Here is a 15,000-nt window from a genome sequence, read left to right on the forward strand (position 1 = left end):
ATCGTCTAGGGCAGGGTTCAGCAACCTTTAAGACATAAAGAGCCACTTGGACCCGTTTTCGAAGGAAAAAAAAAAACCTCGGAGCCGCAAAACCATTGCGACATAAGTGATACAGCTCCCCGCCCCGCACTGCTATCTGCCCTGCTAGTGTCGGACCTGCTGGGGGCCGCAGCAAAGGTTCAAAAGAGCCGCATGCGGCTCCGGAGCCGCAGGTTGCTGACCCCTGGTCTAGGGCCTGAGAACTGCGCTTCCAACCACGCTCCCAGCCACGCAGGCTCCCACAGGCCGCTCCACGCGTGCCAACACTAGGAAGGCCTTTTGGGAGCCAGGTCTGCCTTCCCAGACGTCCCCTCCTCTCCGCAGCCCGCGGCCCTCTGGGCCGTTCTCCTTAGCTGGGCTGCATTCCCGGGCCCCAAAGGCAGTCCCTCTGTCCTCCCCACGAGGACCTGCTCACCCCGCTTCGTGACCACACAGCGCGGCGGTTCTGGGCAGGGCTCCCTCTTGGCCAGGTCTCAGGGATAGAGAGGTAGGAAGGATGTTCCAATAGATAGTGAGCTGCTGTCTAAGCACCAGAACTTCCTTTTTTAAAAAAAGATTTTTATTAATTCCAGAGAGGAAGGGAGAGGGAGAAACATCAATGATGAAATCAATCGTTGATCGGCTGCCTCCTACACGCCCCCTGCTGGGGATCAAGCCCACAACCCAGGCATGTGCCCTTGAACGGAATCGAACCTGGTACCCTTCAGCCCACAGTCCGATGCTTTATCCACCGAGCCACACAGCTAGGGATAAGCCCCAGAACTTTCTGTGGGGCTTGTAGGGTGCCCCTGTTCTTGAGGGAACACAAGCCCGCATTCAGCGTCTGGAAAAGCCCTTTATGTGGAGTCACGTGTTTAAGAACTCAGGCCCTGGAGCCAGATGGCCTGGTTCAAGCCCCAAGACCCTGCCACTTCCGCTCAGTGCGGCATCGGCCCTTTAGTGACTCCCCTACAAAATGGGTCCAGGTGACATGGGGTCACTTACGTGGGGTGCTTAGCACAGCGCCTGCTGTACAGCACGTGTTGGGTACGTATCGGCTATTAGCATGACTGACATTGCTCCATGCTATGTAACTCAGCACCCACATGTACTACATATAAAATAACTTTATTATAAAACGCTCGGCTGCACGGCATCTTAGAAGGGAACTTCCCCTCCAGCTCTCCTGCCGCTACAAGGGAGGGACTGGTCACGTGTACCGGTTAAGACTATGGTCCTCAGCATCTTCAGGCCTCGGGCCCTCCGAGAACCCCATCCGGGCCTCACCCCCCACAGAGGCATCGGACCTTTGCTCGGGTCCCACGCCCTCGCTGCCAAGCTGAGCCGCAGTTCCTACACGCGGTCCGGGGCTCCGGGGAAGAAAGTGAAGGCATAACTTAATTTCTTTTGGAAACAGAACAGTCTCAGTGGAAGCAAAACCGAACCACACTCTATCCCCCATCCCCGGGCATCCTGTCCTGGTCGGAGAGAGGCTGTCGCCATCAGGGATTCAGTTGAGGAAAGACGATGGGGGACCATGGACTGCCCCCCCCCCCCCCCACGGGACCTGCAGCATCAGGAGATCCCAGATGGCATCTCTGCCCGGCGCGCCAGTGACAAAAGGTCCTGTGGACGTGCATCACCCCGGAATCACAGGGCTCCCCAACCCACACCCCTGTTCGAAACGGCTCCGTCCGCATCGGTCCCCTCGCTGCTCAGCGGTGGCCGGAGTGGCTTCATTGGGGTCTGTGGGTGCGGAGGGCGAGTGGCAGGAGGGAGCGCCCCGGCGGGGGGCCGTCAGTCGGGGGGCCGGGCGTTGGGGGCCTTCTCCTGGACCTCGTCGTACTGCGGCGGGGGCGTCAGAGGCTCGATGGAGGGCGGAGGGGCGTTTTTGTCCGGGAGGTTGATCCTGAAGTCTTTGAGGTGAAGCTTCTCGGACTTAATCCTTCGCACTTTCAGCGGCTTCAGGCGTTTGGCCAGCTTGGAGTTCTGCCTGTCGGGGGCGTGCCCCTCGGCGTTGGCCCGGGGGGTGGTGGGGCTCGTCTCGTCCAGCCCCGTCAGGGACTCGTAGGAGGGGAGAGAGATGCTCATCCGCGGGCTGTGGTCCGGCTCCCGCGCTCCGGGGAAGTTGGTGTTCATCACTTCCTCGTAGCTGGGGACGTAGTACCTGGAGGAGGCCTCCTCCTCCTCCTCCTCCTGGCTGCAAGACAACAAGCGTGTGAGCAAGCCCTCTATCGTAGAGAATCGCGAGAAGACGGATTTGACATCGAGCGCTAGCCCTGGGCTCACAGACCGACCAGCCTTGGAAAGAACCATCGGGCCCCAGAAGTCCTAAAAGCTAACGCTTCCCCTGTTTGCTACGAGCCGGGCCATGTGCTAAGTTCGTTAACACACTAGGAACCCGTTTCATCGTCCTGTGAGTCAGGTTCTATTATTATACCCATTGGATGGATGGGAAAACTGACACACTGAGGTGACCTGACCCGGCCATACCTTTAGCGAACGAGAGGGTGGGAACTGAATAAACGCCACATGCTCAGTCCCTACATCCTGTTATCTGGGTGTGATCGCTCCTTGTCTGGGAGTCCCACACTCTGCATGCCAAGAGGGCCCTTCTGGTGCCCAGCTGGCCCTGTGGCCAAAGGCAGCGTAAACACGCATAAAAGAGCTTGAAGCAAGATGGCTGCCCCCAGGTAGAGAAGGCATCTCTGAATGTAAAACGTCTACGTATTTCAAATTGTTCTGTGATTTTTATCTCAGGTTCACCATCAGACTCAAAGAGTAAGTCAGGCCCTCAGCCTTACGTTCATTTGATTGTTGAAATACACCGTCCCCCTTCCCCCACTCCCAAATCAGGGTGTTTTTTTTACACATTTATAGGGACTGAAGCCAATAGCCATCTCCCGGAGCCCTACACTTGACCCTATGGGGTGGTAACAGCCAGCATCAGTAACCCTGTGGTTGCCCTGGGTGAGCTCATTTTGGGGGTAGTTATGGGGGAGGGGTAATGATGGGGGACTGATTTTCCTTCTTTGTTCATGCCCCTCTTACCCAAGTTTTCTAACACATGCACGCTTGTCTTTTATTATCAGAAAATTGGCTTAATTCTTCCAAAGTAAAAACAACTCCCTCCCACTGTAAGGAGCTCTTTCCTATAAGATACGAGCTCCTCACAGAAAATTCAGTCACAGAAAGATCCGGTGAGGAAAAGGAAACCCTCCCCAGCCCTTCCACTGCTAACGTTCTGCCTCACGCCTTCCCAGATCCGCCCCCACCTAACCCCGCAGCCCCAGGACGGGAGGCAACGAGGCCGCCCTCCACGCAGGCCCGGCTGTCCCATCGAATACTGTGGTTATAACACAGCATCCCGCACCCAAGATGCTGTGTGGTAACCCCCTGTTCTCAGGGTGGTGGCTCCGCCCCCCCTAATTAGCAAGTACAGACCAGCTGGGACTGCACAGAAGGTCGCTGAAGGGCAGGCCACAGTGTAGGCCGATGGGTGGATACTTAGGTTGTGTCTCTGAGAAACATACAGGCACCAACTCCTCTGTACGTGTGCGGTTATAAGCTCTCGGAACAGAATCGATAGTCACACACACCGTTAACACCCCCTCCTGCTGTGACACTAACTCCCCTTCAGCAAGGTCACGGCCTCCGGCAGCCTGCCAGCGCCCGGGCTGTCCGTCACGGCCGCCGGCCGAGAGGCAAAGAGGACGGCACCTTCTCGGGGTTTGCATTTCGTGGCTAATGAGGTTGAACACCATCCACTGTCTGGCCGTCTCTGGAACGCTTGCCTGTGCATCCTTGTGTCCATCTCCCCATGGGCCTGTTCGTCTTGGCGCCTTCGTGTGCAAGGGGACCTCGATGTTTATCATCTATCCCCAATACATCGCCTAGCTTTTCATTCTGTCTGGGGCATTTGTGATCCAAGAGAACCCACTTCCTAACCATTTCCACTCGGAGCAGCTGCCCACAGCACACCGGGGTGGGGTGGGGGGTGGGGTAGGGATGGACAAGCGGCCCATCTGGGGGCTTGGGCCCCCCCAGTCCCCACGCCATTTCCTGGGGAGGGGCGGGGGGAAGGTCCACATCTAGGTGCATCTGTAACCCGCGCACACCATTGTCCTTGGCAGACTCCGGGACAGAGGTGGAAGGTGACTTGTACCGGGGGAAGCTGTGTCACAGAGCCCGCGTGGGGGAGAGGGAAGGGAAAGCTTCGGACTACGCTGCTCTCCTCACTGAAGGACGAAAAAGCCCGTGAAGAAAATGAAACCACACGCCCTCCGTCCGCTCGCCTTCTGCAGACCCTCTGCAGACCCCTCCCTAACCCTCAGCTGCGATGTCTGGGTGTGTGCGTGCCTGGCGCTGGCCGGTCTGGGCCGGGGTTCGGGGGAGAAGGGTCGGCCCGTCCTCACCTGTCCTCCTCGGGGGCGTGCGCCTCGGGCCCCGGCAGGTGCTGGATGTGCGCCATCTCCTCGCCCTGCCGCTGCTTCCGCTTGTCCCGGATGCTCAGGCAGATGGAGAGCAGCAGCAGCATCACGCCGGCCCCCACCAGCACGTAGGCCACCGAGAACGTCTTGCTCTTGAGGATGCCGCTGCCCACCTCCGTCTTGTTGCTGCCCTGCGCGGGGGGCTTCTCGCCGGAGCTGAAGCCGGGCACCAGGTTCCACATGGCCATGATGACGCCCAGGACCAGCATCCCCAGGCCGATGGCGGTCAGCGCGTAGTGCGAGCCGTTGGCCTTGGACTGGGCCATCATGCCAGCGGGAGCGGGCCCGGGCCCGGGTCCGGGTCCAAGTTAGAAAATAAATTTAAAAAAAGGCGGCCGCTGACGCTGTCACCACAAAAACCCTGAACGGCACCGAACAGGGTCCCTAGCGCCGCGCTAAAAACACAGCGGAACTCGGGCCACGGTGAGGCATCCGGGCGGCCAGGGCGGCCAGAACCTGGAAAGAAAGCAGAGGAGAGGCAATCAGCTCGGCTGCCACGCCTTGGAGCACAGCGGCTGCTCTGGGAGGGATCGGGGAGCAGCACTGAGATAGAGCCGGAGCCGGCTGGGCTGCCTTTGATGCATTCCAGATGTCTTACAGCTCAGCTCGGCTCCCTCTGAGAGCCTGCACCCGGCACTGCCCCGCCCACCCCCACCCCAAAAGGCACAGCCAGGCCTTCCCCGGCTGGAGGCCAGAGGGGTCAGGCCTGCGGGTCGTGCAAACATCGAGTGGAATTACATGAAGTGCAGCGAGCTCTCACGGGAGTACGGGAGGCGTGTGAACGATGGCAGGCACCAGCCGTGATCGATGCTGATAGCAGAACCGCCGGGGCGACCGGCATCGGCCAACGGGACCGGCAGCCAGCCGGAGGGGGTCCTTCCCCAGCCTCAGTGGCTCCCCGTTTCCTGCAGCTGAAACACCAGGCTCTTCTGAACGAGGGTCATGGCCCGAGCCAGTCTGGCTCAGTGGATAGAGCACTGGCCTGCAGACTAAAAGGGTCCTGGATTTGATTCTGGCCAAGGGCACGTACCTCTGTTGAAAGCTGGACCCCTGACCCTGGTTGGGGCGCATGAGGGAGGTAACCAGTCCATGTGTCATTCTCACATCTATGTTTCTCTCTCTCTACTTCTTCATCTCCTTTCTACTCTTTAAAAAAAAAAATCAATGGAGCAGAAACCAGTTTGGCTCAGTGGATAGAGCGTCAGCCTGCAGACGGAAAAGTCCCAGGTTCGATTCCGGTCAAGGGCATGTACCTTGGTTGCGGGCACATCCCCAGTAGGAGGTGTGCAGGAGGCAGCTGATCGATGTTTCTCTCTCAATGATGTTTCTAACTGTCCCTCTCTGTTCCTCTCTGTAAAAAGTCAATAAAATATATATATATTTTTTTAAAAAATCAATGGAAAAATATCCATGGGTGAGGATTAACAAAACAATAACCACCAAAAAGGAATGAGGGTCATGGCTGACCTGGCCTGGTCCTGCCTCTCCCCCTCATCGCTCACCTCGCCCCTCTTTGCACACCCACCTGTGGCCTTTCTGCAGTTCGGGGACCACCCCAGCTCAGCCGCCCCTATGGCTCCCCAACAACGAGTGTGGTAAGGCTCCCTCTTCCTGTGACCCCATCGCCCTCCTCTGTGCCTGGACGAAGCAGGGACTCAGACACTGCTGAATCACGGGAATGAGATGAACAGAGGCTGCATGAAGACAGGTTTCCCTTCAGCCATGTGGGGCTCTCCTTTGCTTAAAGGAACAGGGGCTTGGACGGTCCGCATCTTAGCTGCTGTGCCCCTCTTCCCAAAGCGGCTCAGAGGCTTCTGCTCGAGGGAGCAGCCGGCTGCCCCAGGGTCCCATAGCCACTTCCTGGCCGGCGAGTGGGCCACGTGAGCAAGTCACCTGAAGGGTTAGCCTGGGACACGTCCAGGGGCCAAGGAGGACGAGCAAGCAAAGCTCACGCATGTGCGTGCACGCGCGCATGCGTGTGTGTGTGTGTGTGTGTGTGTGTGTGTGAGAGAGAGAGAAAGAGAGAGAGAAAGAGAGACTTATCCATTATCTGTTCCCTCGCAGTATCAGGCTGACAAGCATGGAAGTGCAAGCGTCCAAACAGCATGAAAGCAGAGTCAGGATTCTCCCCCTCCCCCAGCTCAAAGGAGACTCAGAGGTCATGCGTAGCATGCAACGGACCAGGGACCCGGCTGGAAATCCATGAGGAAGCGGTGCTCACCGGTGACCACTCCTCAATGTGCTGACCCCGCGAGACAGCAGCCTCTGCGGGCAGCAAACGCCCGCGGATGTTTAGATGGGCAAGGCCCTCCTCTCAGCTCCGCATTCTTTCCGATCTTCCCCGGAGGACGGCTAACCAGGCTGCCTGAAACCCGGTGCTCCGGAGCTGTTTTCTCATTAAACAACGGCCTCACTCTGACACTGACCGTTCCGTTAGACAACACTCCGTAAGTATTTGGGATAACATCCTTCATCAGCTTGAAGTCTGTTCCTTCCTCCCCGCCCTTCCCTCGCCCACCACATTTCTGTGCATCTGCGAAGCAGTGTCCCAGGCCCGAGAGAAACATGGGTGAGCAGGGTAAGGGTGGGTGGGGCTTCCGGGCCAGCAGCGAACAGTCTACATAGAACAACCTATAAAGTGGGAAGAAAATACAGGAACTGCGCAGTTAGGCAGCCGGGGTCCTAAGCTGGGCTGGAGGGCGTATGGAAAGTCTCTGCAAGACAGATGCCCCACTGGCACCAGAGGGCCTGCACCCTGAACACACTACATTGTGTGCGCACGTGTGTGTACCTATGTGCATATGCATGTATGTGAATGGTGTAGGATCCTCTGTGTGTGTGTGTGTGTGTGTGTGTGTGAGTGTGTGCACAGTTGTGCATGTGTGTGACATGCAGGGCACAGGGTCCTGCTGCAGACAGAGCGGGACCAGCGGAACAGTCTGCCGTAAGCACAAGGACACTGGTTTCTCACAATGTAGCTCACGGTCAGCGAGGGGCAGGATGAGGGGTTTGGCGGCCCTAGAAACGCCCGGTTCTGCCAAGTGGACCTGAGACCAGGCAGAGGCGGAGGGCGCAGTGGCAGAGCGGTGCAGCCTGAGGCTTTTGCTAGCATAGTAGGCGAAAAAGCCACAAACCGAGCACCTGTGAGGCCCCGGCAGGTGGGCTTTGTGCCTGGGAGGCTGATGGTGTGTGTCTTAGGCCAGCGATTGGGGCCACTCTGGCCACCCCCTCATGAATTCTCCCATTCAGGCGCTGCCTTATTTGGTCAGGGAGGAATCAGGCCCACGATGAGAGTCCGGGACAGAGGGAACACGCCAGGACCCACACGTTCTAGGCCTCAGGGTGGGTGGGTGAGGGTGTTGGGATGGGCAATGTCACACCATTTCTCTGGGTGGTCAGTGCTGGCATTTACGGATCCGAAGTTTCAGCAGTGTTTAGAGCCTTTGGTTCTGCAATCCCAACGTCTAAGGATTATGTGTAAGGAGAGGATACCCATCACAGCTTTATGGGAGCGAGAAGCCAGACACGACTTAAACAGCCAACAACCTACGTCTGGCGAAATGAAACATGCACTTAGTGAATTATGGTCTCCAGGCAACTAATGACACATTTGAAAGTCCAAGAGCAAGGTTAAAAGAATGGTGTGCTCAGCGTGGCGCTAATTTAAAAAGCCTATCTACACAGATGTGTATATCTGAATATGTGAGGAAAAAAGACTGGATGGTCCAACTCAGGTTAAAGTAAAAAGGAGACAGTATATTTTCATATTTACAAACGCGCGTAAAAACCCCAGGTGAGGGGCACATCCCAAATGTGTAACAACGGTTGCTTCTGGGGAGTGAGGGGCCTTGGGAACTGTCCCTGTTACTCTGTTTCTGTATTTTGATTTTTTTTTTTTTTTTAAACAATCAGAATGCGTTGTTACAAGACAACACAGCTGGGTGGTTAGTGTGGACTTTGGAGCCAGGATGCCTGTGCTCTCAGATCCTCCCTCTGTGCCTTCCTAGCTGTGTGACTTTGGACAAGTTACTTAACCTTTCTGTGCCTCAATTTCCACACCGGTGAAATAGAGATAAGCTCGCTGGCTCTCCTATCATAGGGGAGTTAACGTTAAGTAAAAGCACCTGGGACAGGTGGTCACCAGCATGTAGTACGTTCTTATAGAAAAGCTTTGTTATTAAATACTGTATAGAGTCTGCATTCTGAATGGGGTGAGATCACCCACAAGGGGAAAGACTGGTTTTGGGGGGGATGGTGTCATAATCTTAGACACCTGAGTGGTCTGTGGCCCATAAACCAACAGTGCCTCCGAGGTATTAAAATTCCATGGGGTAGGGGAGGGATGGGGGAGGGGGTTTGGGGATTCTGGGAGCATCCCAAAAAGAGAGTTTATAAAGAGTCCTTCGGGGACAATGGGAAAGAGAGGTTGAGAAACACCACTCAGCGTGTCACAGTGCATTGCAAAACCCCGGATTACACACACCGTGATGTTTACAGTTATTTTCTCTGCGTGATGGGATTAGCTTGGTTTTTCCTTTCTTTTTCTCACGGCCAAAATGAGACTCAGGAAAACCCCCAGAAAAGTGCACGTGTTGCTTTTTGAAAAGGAAAGTGAAATAAAGGGTTCTGTTCTGGGGGCTCACGGCGGGGTGATGTGGCCAACGGCAGCCTCAGGTGGCTGGTCGGTGGCTCTGCCCCTGGAGCCAGGGTCCCGCTGGCCTCGCGGGACTGGGGGGAGGCGGATGTGAACACCCGGCTCCCTGAGGTGCAGCCTGGCTATTTATCTTTGTTTCTGGCTCGCCGGCCGGTGTTATATTTAGTGTGGCGTTCTTTCCCTTTGAAAATGATGGAAAGAAGCTAATTTTGTGCACGAAGGATTTGGACCACGTTGGGTCTGACATGTTCCCAAAACAGAGCGGCCTGGGGGCTGCTTCAGGACCCGAGGGGTCCCAGCTCTGCCAAGTGCACCTCCGGACCCTGGCGTTGGACCTTCCATGGCTCATGGTCAAGGCCGTCCCACGGGTGAAGGGAGGGACCCCGGGCCTGGGTTTTTCAAGAAGAATCGTGAAGCAGCTAAGAGAGGGGCTCACCTGTGGTTACCTGGGCGGCTCCCGAAAGGCCTGAGGACAATGCTTCATGCTCCGGCCTCGAGGGAGGACCCGCCTGTAAGAAAGCAGAGGCAGCGGTCTAAGCATGCCGGGAGCACCCATTGTGTTTCGGGGGTTCAGGTATGGGCTTGGATAGGGGGACGTGCAAGGAAGGTTGTACCCAAAGAAGCCAACATTCTGTACCAAAGAAGTGGGGTTACAGAGGGATACCAACGCAGTAGCTACATTTACCAAACCCTCCCAAGGTTCTACCCTCCTTTTACATGCTCCAGAGGCTACAAGAGGAGAAAAACGCTCCCCTGGGTCACAGGATGTCGGCATGTATGACCTTGGTACCAAACCCAGACACGGACCAGGCGAGAAAGGAAGACGGCAGGCTGATCTGACCCACACGCATAGACACCAGGGTCCTGAACAAAATCTCAGCGGGGCCCTCGTGACCAAGTTCCAGCCCACAAGCACTTTGTCACCAAGTTCCAGTCCCAACCATGAGCCCCTGACAGACTGACTGCCTTATTCAACGGGGGTCCCAAGGAAAAATCAACTACGGGCCTGGCCCAGGAGAAAGGATGAGCTGTGGCCACGGTGCCCAGTGGAGTACATGGGTGGGGGTGGGAAGGGGAAGAGTGGAGGGTACATGGGTGATGATTTATTATTCCTCACACTTTGCATATCTCCCACCAAGGGTGAGTGACAGGGTCCCCTTCTCAGGTCAGAACGGAAATCACGTTCTATCTGGGCACCTTGCCCTCGCCGCTGGGAGACCATCTGCATACGATGAGGTTTCGGGATCCAGGTCCTCGGGAAAATTTAGCTCCCTCTCCTCCTCTCGCCCTCGGTGCCGGCCTTGAGCTGGGAATTTCCCTCCATTCATGTGGGACGTGGGTTAAATGTTTTGGCTCGCCAGATAGTCATTCATTTAGTCATCGGGGTTACGGTGTATTCCCAGCACAACCATAGGGGCTGTGTGTCAACCATAGGCAGCTGACAGATGATTCTCTCTCATTGATGTTTGTAACTCTATCCCTCTCTCTTCCTCTCTGTAAAAAAATATCAATAAAATATATTAAAAATAAATAAAATCCAAAAAGAGGAAGCAGCTCTGCCCCCTTCTCCCTGAGCCCCAGACATTCTTCAGAATGTGGTTTGGGGACCGGGGATCAGATCTGGACCTCGCCTGGCTGCTGAGCTCTGCCCTGTGGCCAGCGCTGGGGGAGGAGCTGTCAGCAGCGAGGTGTCTGGCCGCGTGACCGGCCCCACAACAAAGAGGCTCCTTGACCGTCCTCCCTGCGCCCAGCCGCTTCCTGCCAAGCTGCAGGACCGGGAACGGGATCCCCATGCCATTCACGCACGGGGACCGGGCCGCGCTGCGTTCCCACCACAAAGGAAGGACTCAGCGGGGCCCTGCGGCCAAGTTCCAGCCCACAAGCACTTTGTCACCACGTTCCAGTCCCAGGCGGCGGGAGGGCGTGGGCCCAGGGACAGGCCTCTGTGCAGTCCTGAGTTTCAGGCCACATCCCAAGAGCCAAGGTCAAAGGGTGTCGGGTTCCTGCTTCATCGGAACAGGTTCCTGCGGATTGCGCTCGCGGGAGCAATGCAAGCCCTGTGCGCATGAGTCATGGGGGGAGGAGGAGGCAGCCTGAGCCAGGAGCGACCGGAGAAAGAGGCTGTTCAGTGATCCGCCAGGCAGAGGGCTGACAGCGGTAGGAACGGGGCAGTCACGAGCCACGGAACGCGGTTTCCGTCAACGACAGGCTGACCGCCTATTGGACGGGGTTTCCACGGGATTACTGAATTTTTGGTGAGAAATGAAGGCTGTGTGGTTCAGGGGGATTTTTTTCTCTGACGGGAACAGCGTCTGGAGCTTGGCAGTAGACTCCCTCTCGCTCACAGCACCTCCATTCTGAGCGCACGGATTGCACCCAGTCCCTCAGCCCCTGGCCTGTCTCCTTCCAGAGGAGCCCATCCCCCAGCGCTGCATGGTCAGAGGGCGCGGCAGCCCCAGGCCCGGCTGGTGGGCTTTGAAGGACCCGGCTGTAGGTCGCTGGTGAGGACCTGAGGTCCTGTCCACGGACGCAGGCCCAGGGGAGCCACCTGAACCCGTATGAAGTACCACTGCCGCTCCCGTAAAGGTTTTCCCTTCCCCCGTGGGCCAGCCTGTCCCTGGACATTGGGAACACTGTCAGGTTGTGATGGTGAAAAGCATAGATCGTTTTATTTCTTCCACCAGCTCCATGCCAGAGAGAGCCTTTTATGCCAGACGAGGGGCCCAGAGCACGAATTCATGCCCCTTGAAAGGAACTGTGGGCCACGAGGCTGTGGTAAGCACAGGGGTGGGTCTCAGCCCATCCTCCCTGCCCCTGCCTGGCGCCTCTTGCTGCAGCCTGGTCCCCTGTCTGCTGGCAGCTCCGATCCCGCCACTCCCACGCGCTGGTTGATGGTGCCAGCCCCACTTGCTGGCACAGAGTGATTGGAGCTGGTTCCAGAAGCGACTGCCGCCCTGATTGCCCCTCAGGAGCAGGGGGAGGTGGAGAAGCCCTCAGGGGCAATCAGGCTGGCAGACACCGCTGATGGCGTTGAGTGATCAGGACCGGCACCAGGCACTGGCAGTGGGTATGAATAGCGGCTCTGGCATTGACAGCGGGTGCGAGTGGGGCCAGCGCCAGCAGCAAGTGTGTGCGCCAGACGGACCATGGCACATGAAAGCAAAGAATTTTCAGCAACCATCAGAGGCTCGCCCTGGCAACATTGTTTCCAGTGACAGCAACTGGCACCCCGCCTTGGTCTGGCATCCCCGTTCACCTGCTTCACCATCCCGCCGCAGCCAACACTTGCCATGTTTGGCACATGCCCCCTGGTGGCCAGCGCATGTCATAGCAACCGGTTGTTTGGTTGTCCAGTTATTCCACGGTTCGGTCTATTTGCATATTAGCCTTTTATTATATTGGAGAGGGCCCGTGGAACCCAAAACAAATTTCCAAAGTCAAAACAGTGAGTTCTGGGTCCTACACTCTCTCCGTGTTAACACCCTCTTTTCCTGAACCACCACAGAGTTCCTGGATCTGACCGCTGCTCCAGCAGGCAGGGGCCACCCACATGGCCCTGGCAGTGCTGTGTTCCTTCCCCTTCCGTCCTGGCTTCTCATTCCTGCTGACCCTCAGGCCGCCGTTCACGCCCTCCTGACGGTCACTGTTATGGTGCTCGGTGTCCCACCAGCCAGTTTCCCCTCCATATTTCCACCCCGTTCCCGGGGCAGCGCTGGCAGCTCCGTGTTCTCTCTCTGACCCTGTCGGAAGGAAGCCGGAGAGGACTTGGGGACAGTGGGATAAAGTCTGCAGCGTGTCCAGTAAGGCCCTAGGCCTTCCCACTCACTCACTCACTCCCCGAGCATCTTCCAGTCCCGCAGGCCCCAGTCACGGTCAGTCCCTGCCCAGGTACACTGTTTTACGCTGTACACTGTGTTTTACTGTACCTTTCCGTGTTAGTTATGCTGAGACACACAGATACCAGTTCTAGGTTGCCTACAGAATCCAGTACAGGAGCCTGCTGTGCAGGCTTGCAGCCCAGGATCAGCAGGCTGCACCTTAGCGCCGAGGTGGGGAGCGGGCTGCACCACCCAGGTTTGTGTAAGTGCCTCTGTGATGCTCGCACAAGGACCACGCATTCCTCGGGACCGAACCCGTCATGAAGCAGCGTGTGATTGGAACAGAAGCTCCGGCAGCAACAAGAACGAAATCAGCAGCAACCGAGACCACGAATCAGACCACACACTCGTCCCACCCTCACAGCCACCCCCCACAAACGATTAGCCCTCTGCCTCTGAGTCTCAGAGAGGCCGAGTGATTGGCCTTAGGCCACACAGCCAGAAGTAGCAGCGTCAAGATTCACAATCGCATCTCGTGGACGCTGATGCCCACCTCCTGTCCCTGGCACCACACCAACCCCACAAAGCCGAGTCCCCGTGGGCCACCCTCTGGGCAGGACACGCAGGCCAGGAGCGAGCATGGCACATTCTTAGAGACACTTGATCACAGACGCACAAGGACGGGCAGGTGTGCACTCCTTTCTAAAAATATATTTTATTGACATTTTACAGAGAAGAAGGGAGAGGGAACAGAGAGTTAGAAACATCGATGAGAAACATCGACCAGCTGCCTCCTGCACACCCAATACTGGGGATGTGCCCGCAACCAAGGTACATGCCCTTGACAGGAATCGAACCTGGGACCTTTCAGTCCGCAGGCAGACGCTCTATCCACTGAGCCAAACAGGTTTCGGCCATGCACTCCTTTTAAAGTGGCTTTTTAAAGAGTTTGATCCCCACGATTCCTGGGCCTCTATTGTGTGCCGGGAGCTCTGGGGGGCACACAGGCGTGTGGGGCGAGCTTTCATAGTCCAGCAGGAAGACGGGTGACCTGCACTCACAGGAGGGAAGGCGACCTCAGGGTAAGAGTGAGCGTGCGGTGAGCACCGACCCTGCCAGGCCCCCGTGGAGCTCCTCCCGAGTATAACCACTTAAGAGCTATGAGTCTATTTTGTGGCTGAGGTTCAGAGAGGTAAAGCCACGTGTCCAAGGCCGCACAGACCGTACAAGCAGAGATAAAGCACACCTGATCCCAAAACCCGCGCTCTTAACCTAAGCAGTCCTGCTGAAGGGGGGCCCAGTGACAAGTCCACAGACAGAGCGACGAGGGCTAAACGGAGGCTCGGGAGCCGCAGTTTGCTGACCACCTGCTCTAGAGGAAGGGCTGGGGCTAAGGCACTGACTGCAGAGCTAAGAGGCAGCCCCTCCCCCCAAACCCCCCAGTCTAGGTGGTGGTATAGGTCCTGACAGCTCGGGGCTGCTGGCTGAGGAGTTAGGGAGGACACACTCCCTCTGAAGACTCCGGGAGCAGGGAACAAATCCGGGATCTTTTCTTTGGGAGTTTGACGTGGGGGGGCATGTCTTCCTCTGAGCCGGGGCCTGCACGTGGCCCTATCAGGAAGGCCGGCTCCGGGCGCCCGGTCTCCAGTCCCAGTCTGTGTTTCTCGGGAAACGTGACATCTCTGCGTGCTCCCCGCTGGTGCTCACGGGTGCAGGGCAGCGGCCAGAGCTCCTGTCACCGTCCACTCAGAGTGACCCTGACCCCTGGACCCTCCTCCAGGCCCGGGGATGAGCCAGCCGTGGCCCCTCCGTCCGGCAAGCGGGGCTGGGCAGCTGAGCCCGGGAGCTGGCCACTGTCCGGCCCAGCCTGCGGGCCCCGCATCTGCTCAGCAACAGACAGATCTGCCGCCTCCGGGCTCACACGGAGTGCTCTGCACACTCCAGCTTGTTTATTCTGCCCATCCAGCTCCCCCGGAGGTGTGACCGGCCCCACCTTTGTCCGAGTTGTCCCTGAATGCAC

At 57.2% G+C, this 15,000-nt stretch overlaps 1 protein-coding gene across 1 annotated transcript; it reads right to left on the bottom strand.

Moving 5' to 3' along the window:
• TMEM51 (transmembrane protein 51) lies at positions 1–5,141 on the bottom strand. The gene is made up of 2 exons (XM_084875384.1): positions 4,434–5,141; positions 1–2,218 (listed from the first exon to the last, which is right to left on the bottom strand). Exons 1-2 carry the CDS (start codon positions 4,775–4,777, stop codon positions 1,816–1,818), a joined length of 747 nt encoding a protein of 248 aa, XP_084731510.1. The 5' UTR covers positions 4,778–5,141; the 3' UTR covers positions 1–1,815.
• Positions 5,142–15,000: the final 9,859 nt, after the last annotated feature.

The sequence above is a fragment of the Pipistrellus hanaki genome, assembly GCF_964339955.1.
Source record: "Pipistrellus hanaki genome assembly, chromosome: 2".
Taxonomy (NCBI): Eukaryota; Metazoa; Chordata; class Mammalia; order Chiroptera; family Vespertilionidae; genus Pipistrellus; species Pipistrellus hanaki.

Excerpts from the sequence above, each read along its gene's own strand:
- TMEM51 (XM_084875384.1), bottom strand. The coding sequence starts at position 4,777 with ATGATGGCCCAGTCCAAGGCCAACGGCTCGCACTACGCGCTGACCGCC. Across the intron at positions 2,219-4,433 it reads CACGCCCCCGAGGAGGACAG|CCAGGAGGAGGAGGAGGAGG; the intron begins GTGAGGACGGGC and ends GTTGTCTTGCAG.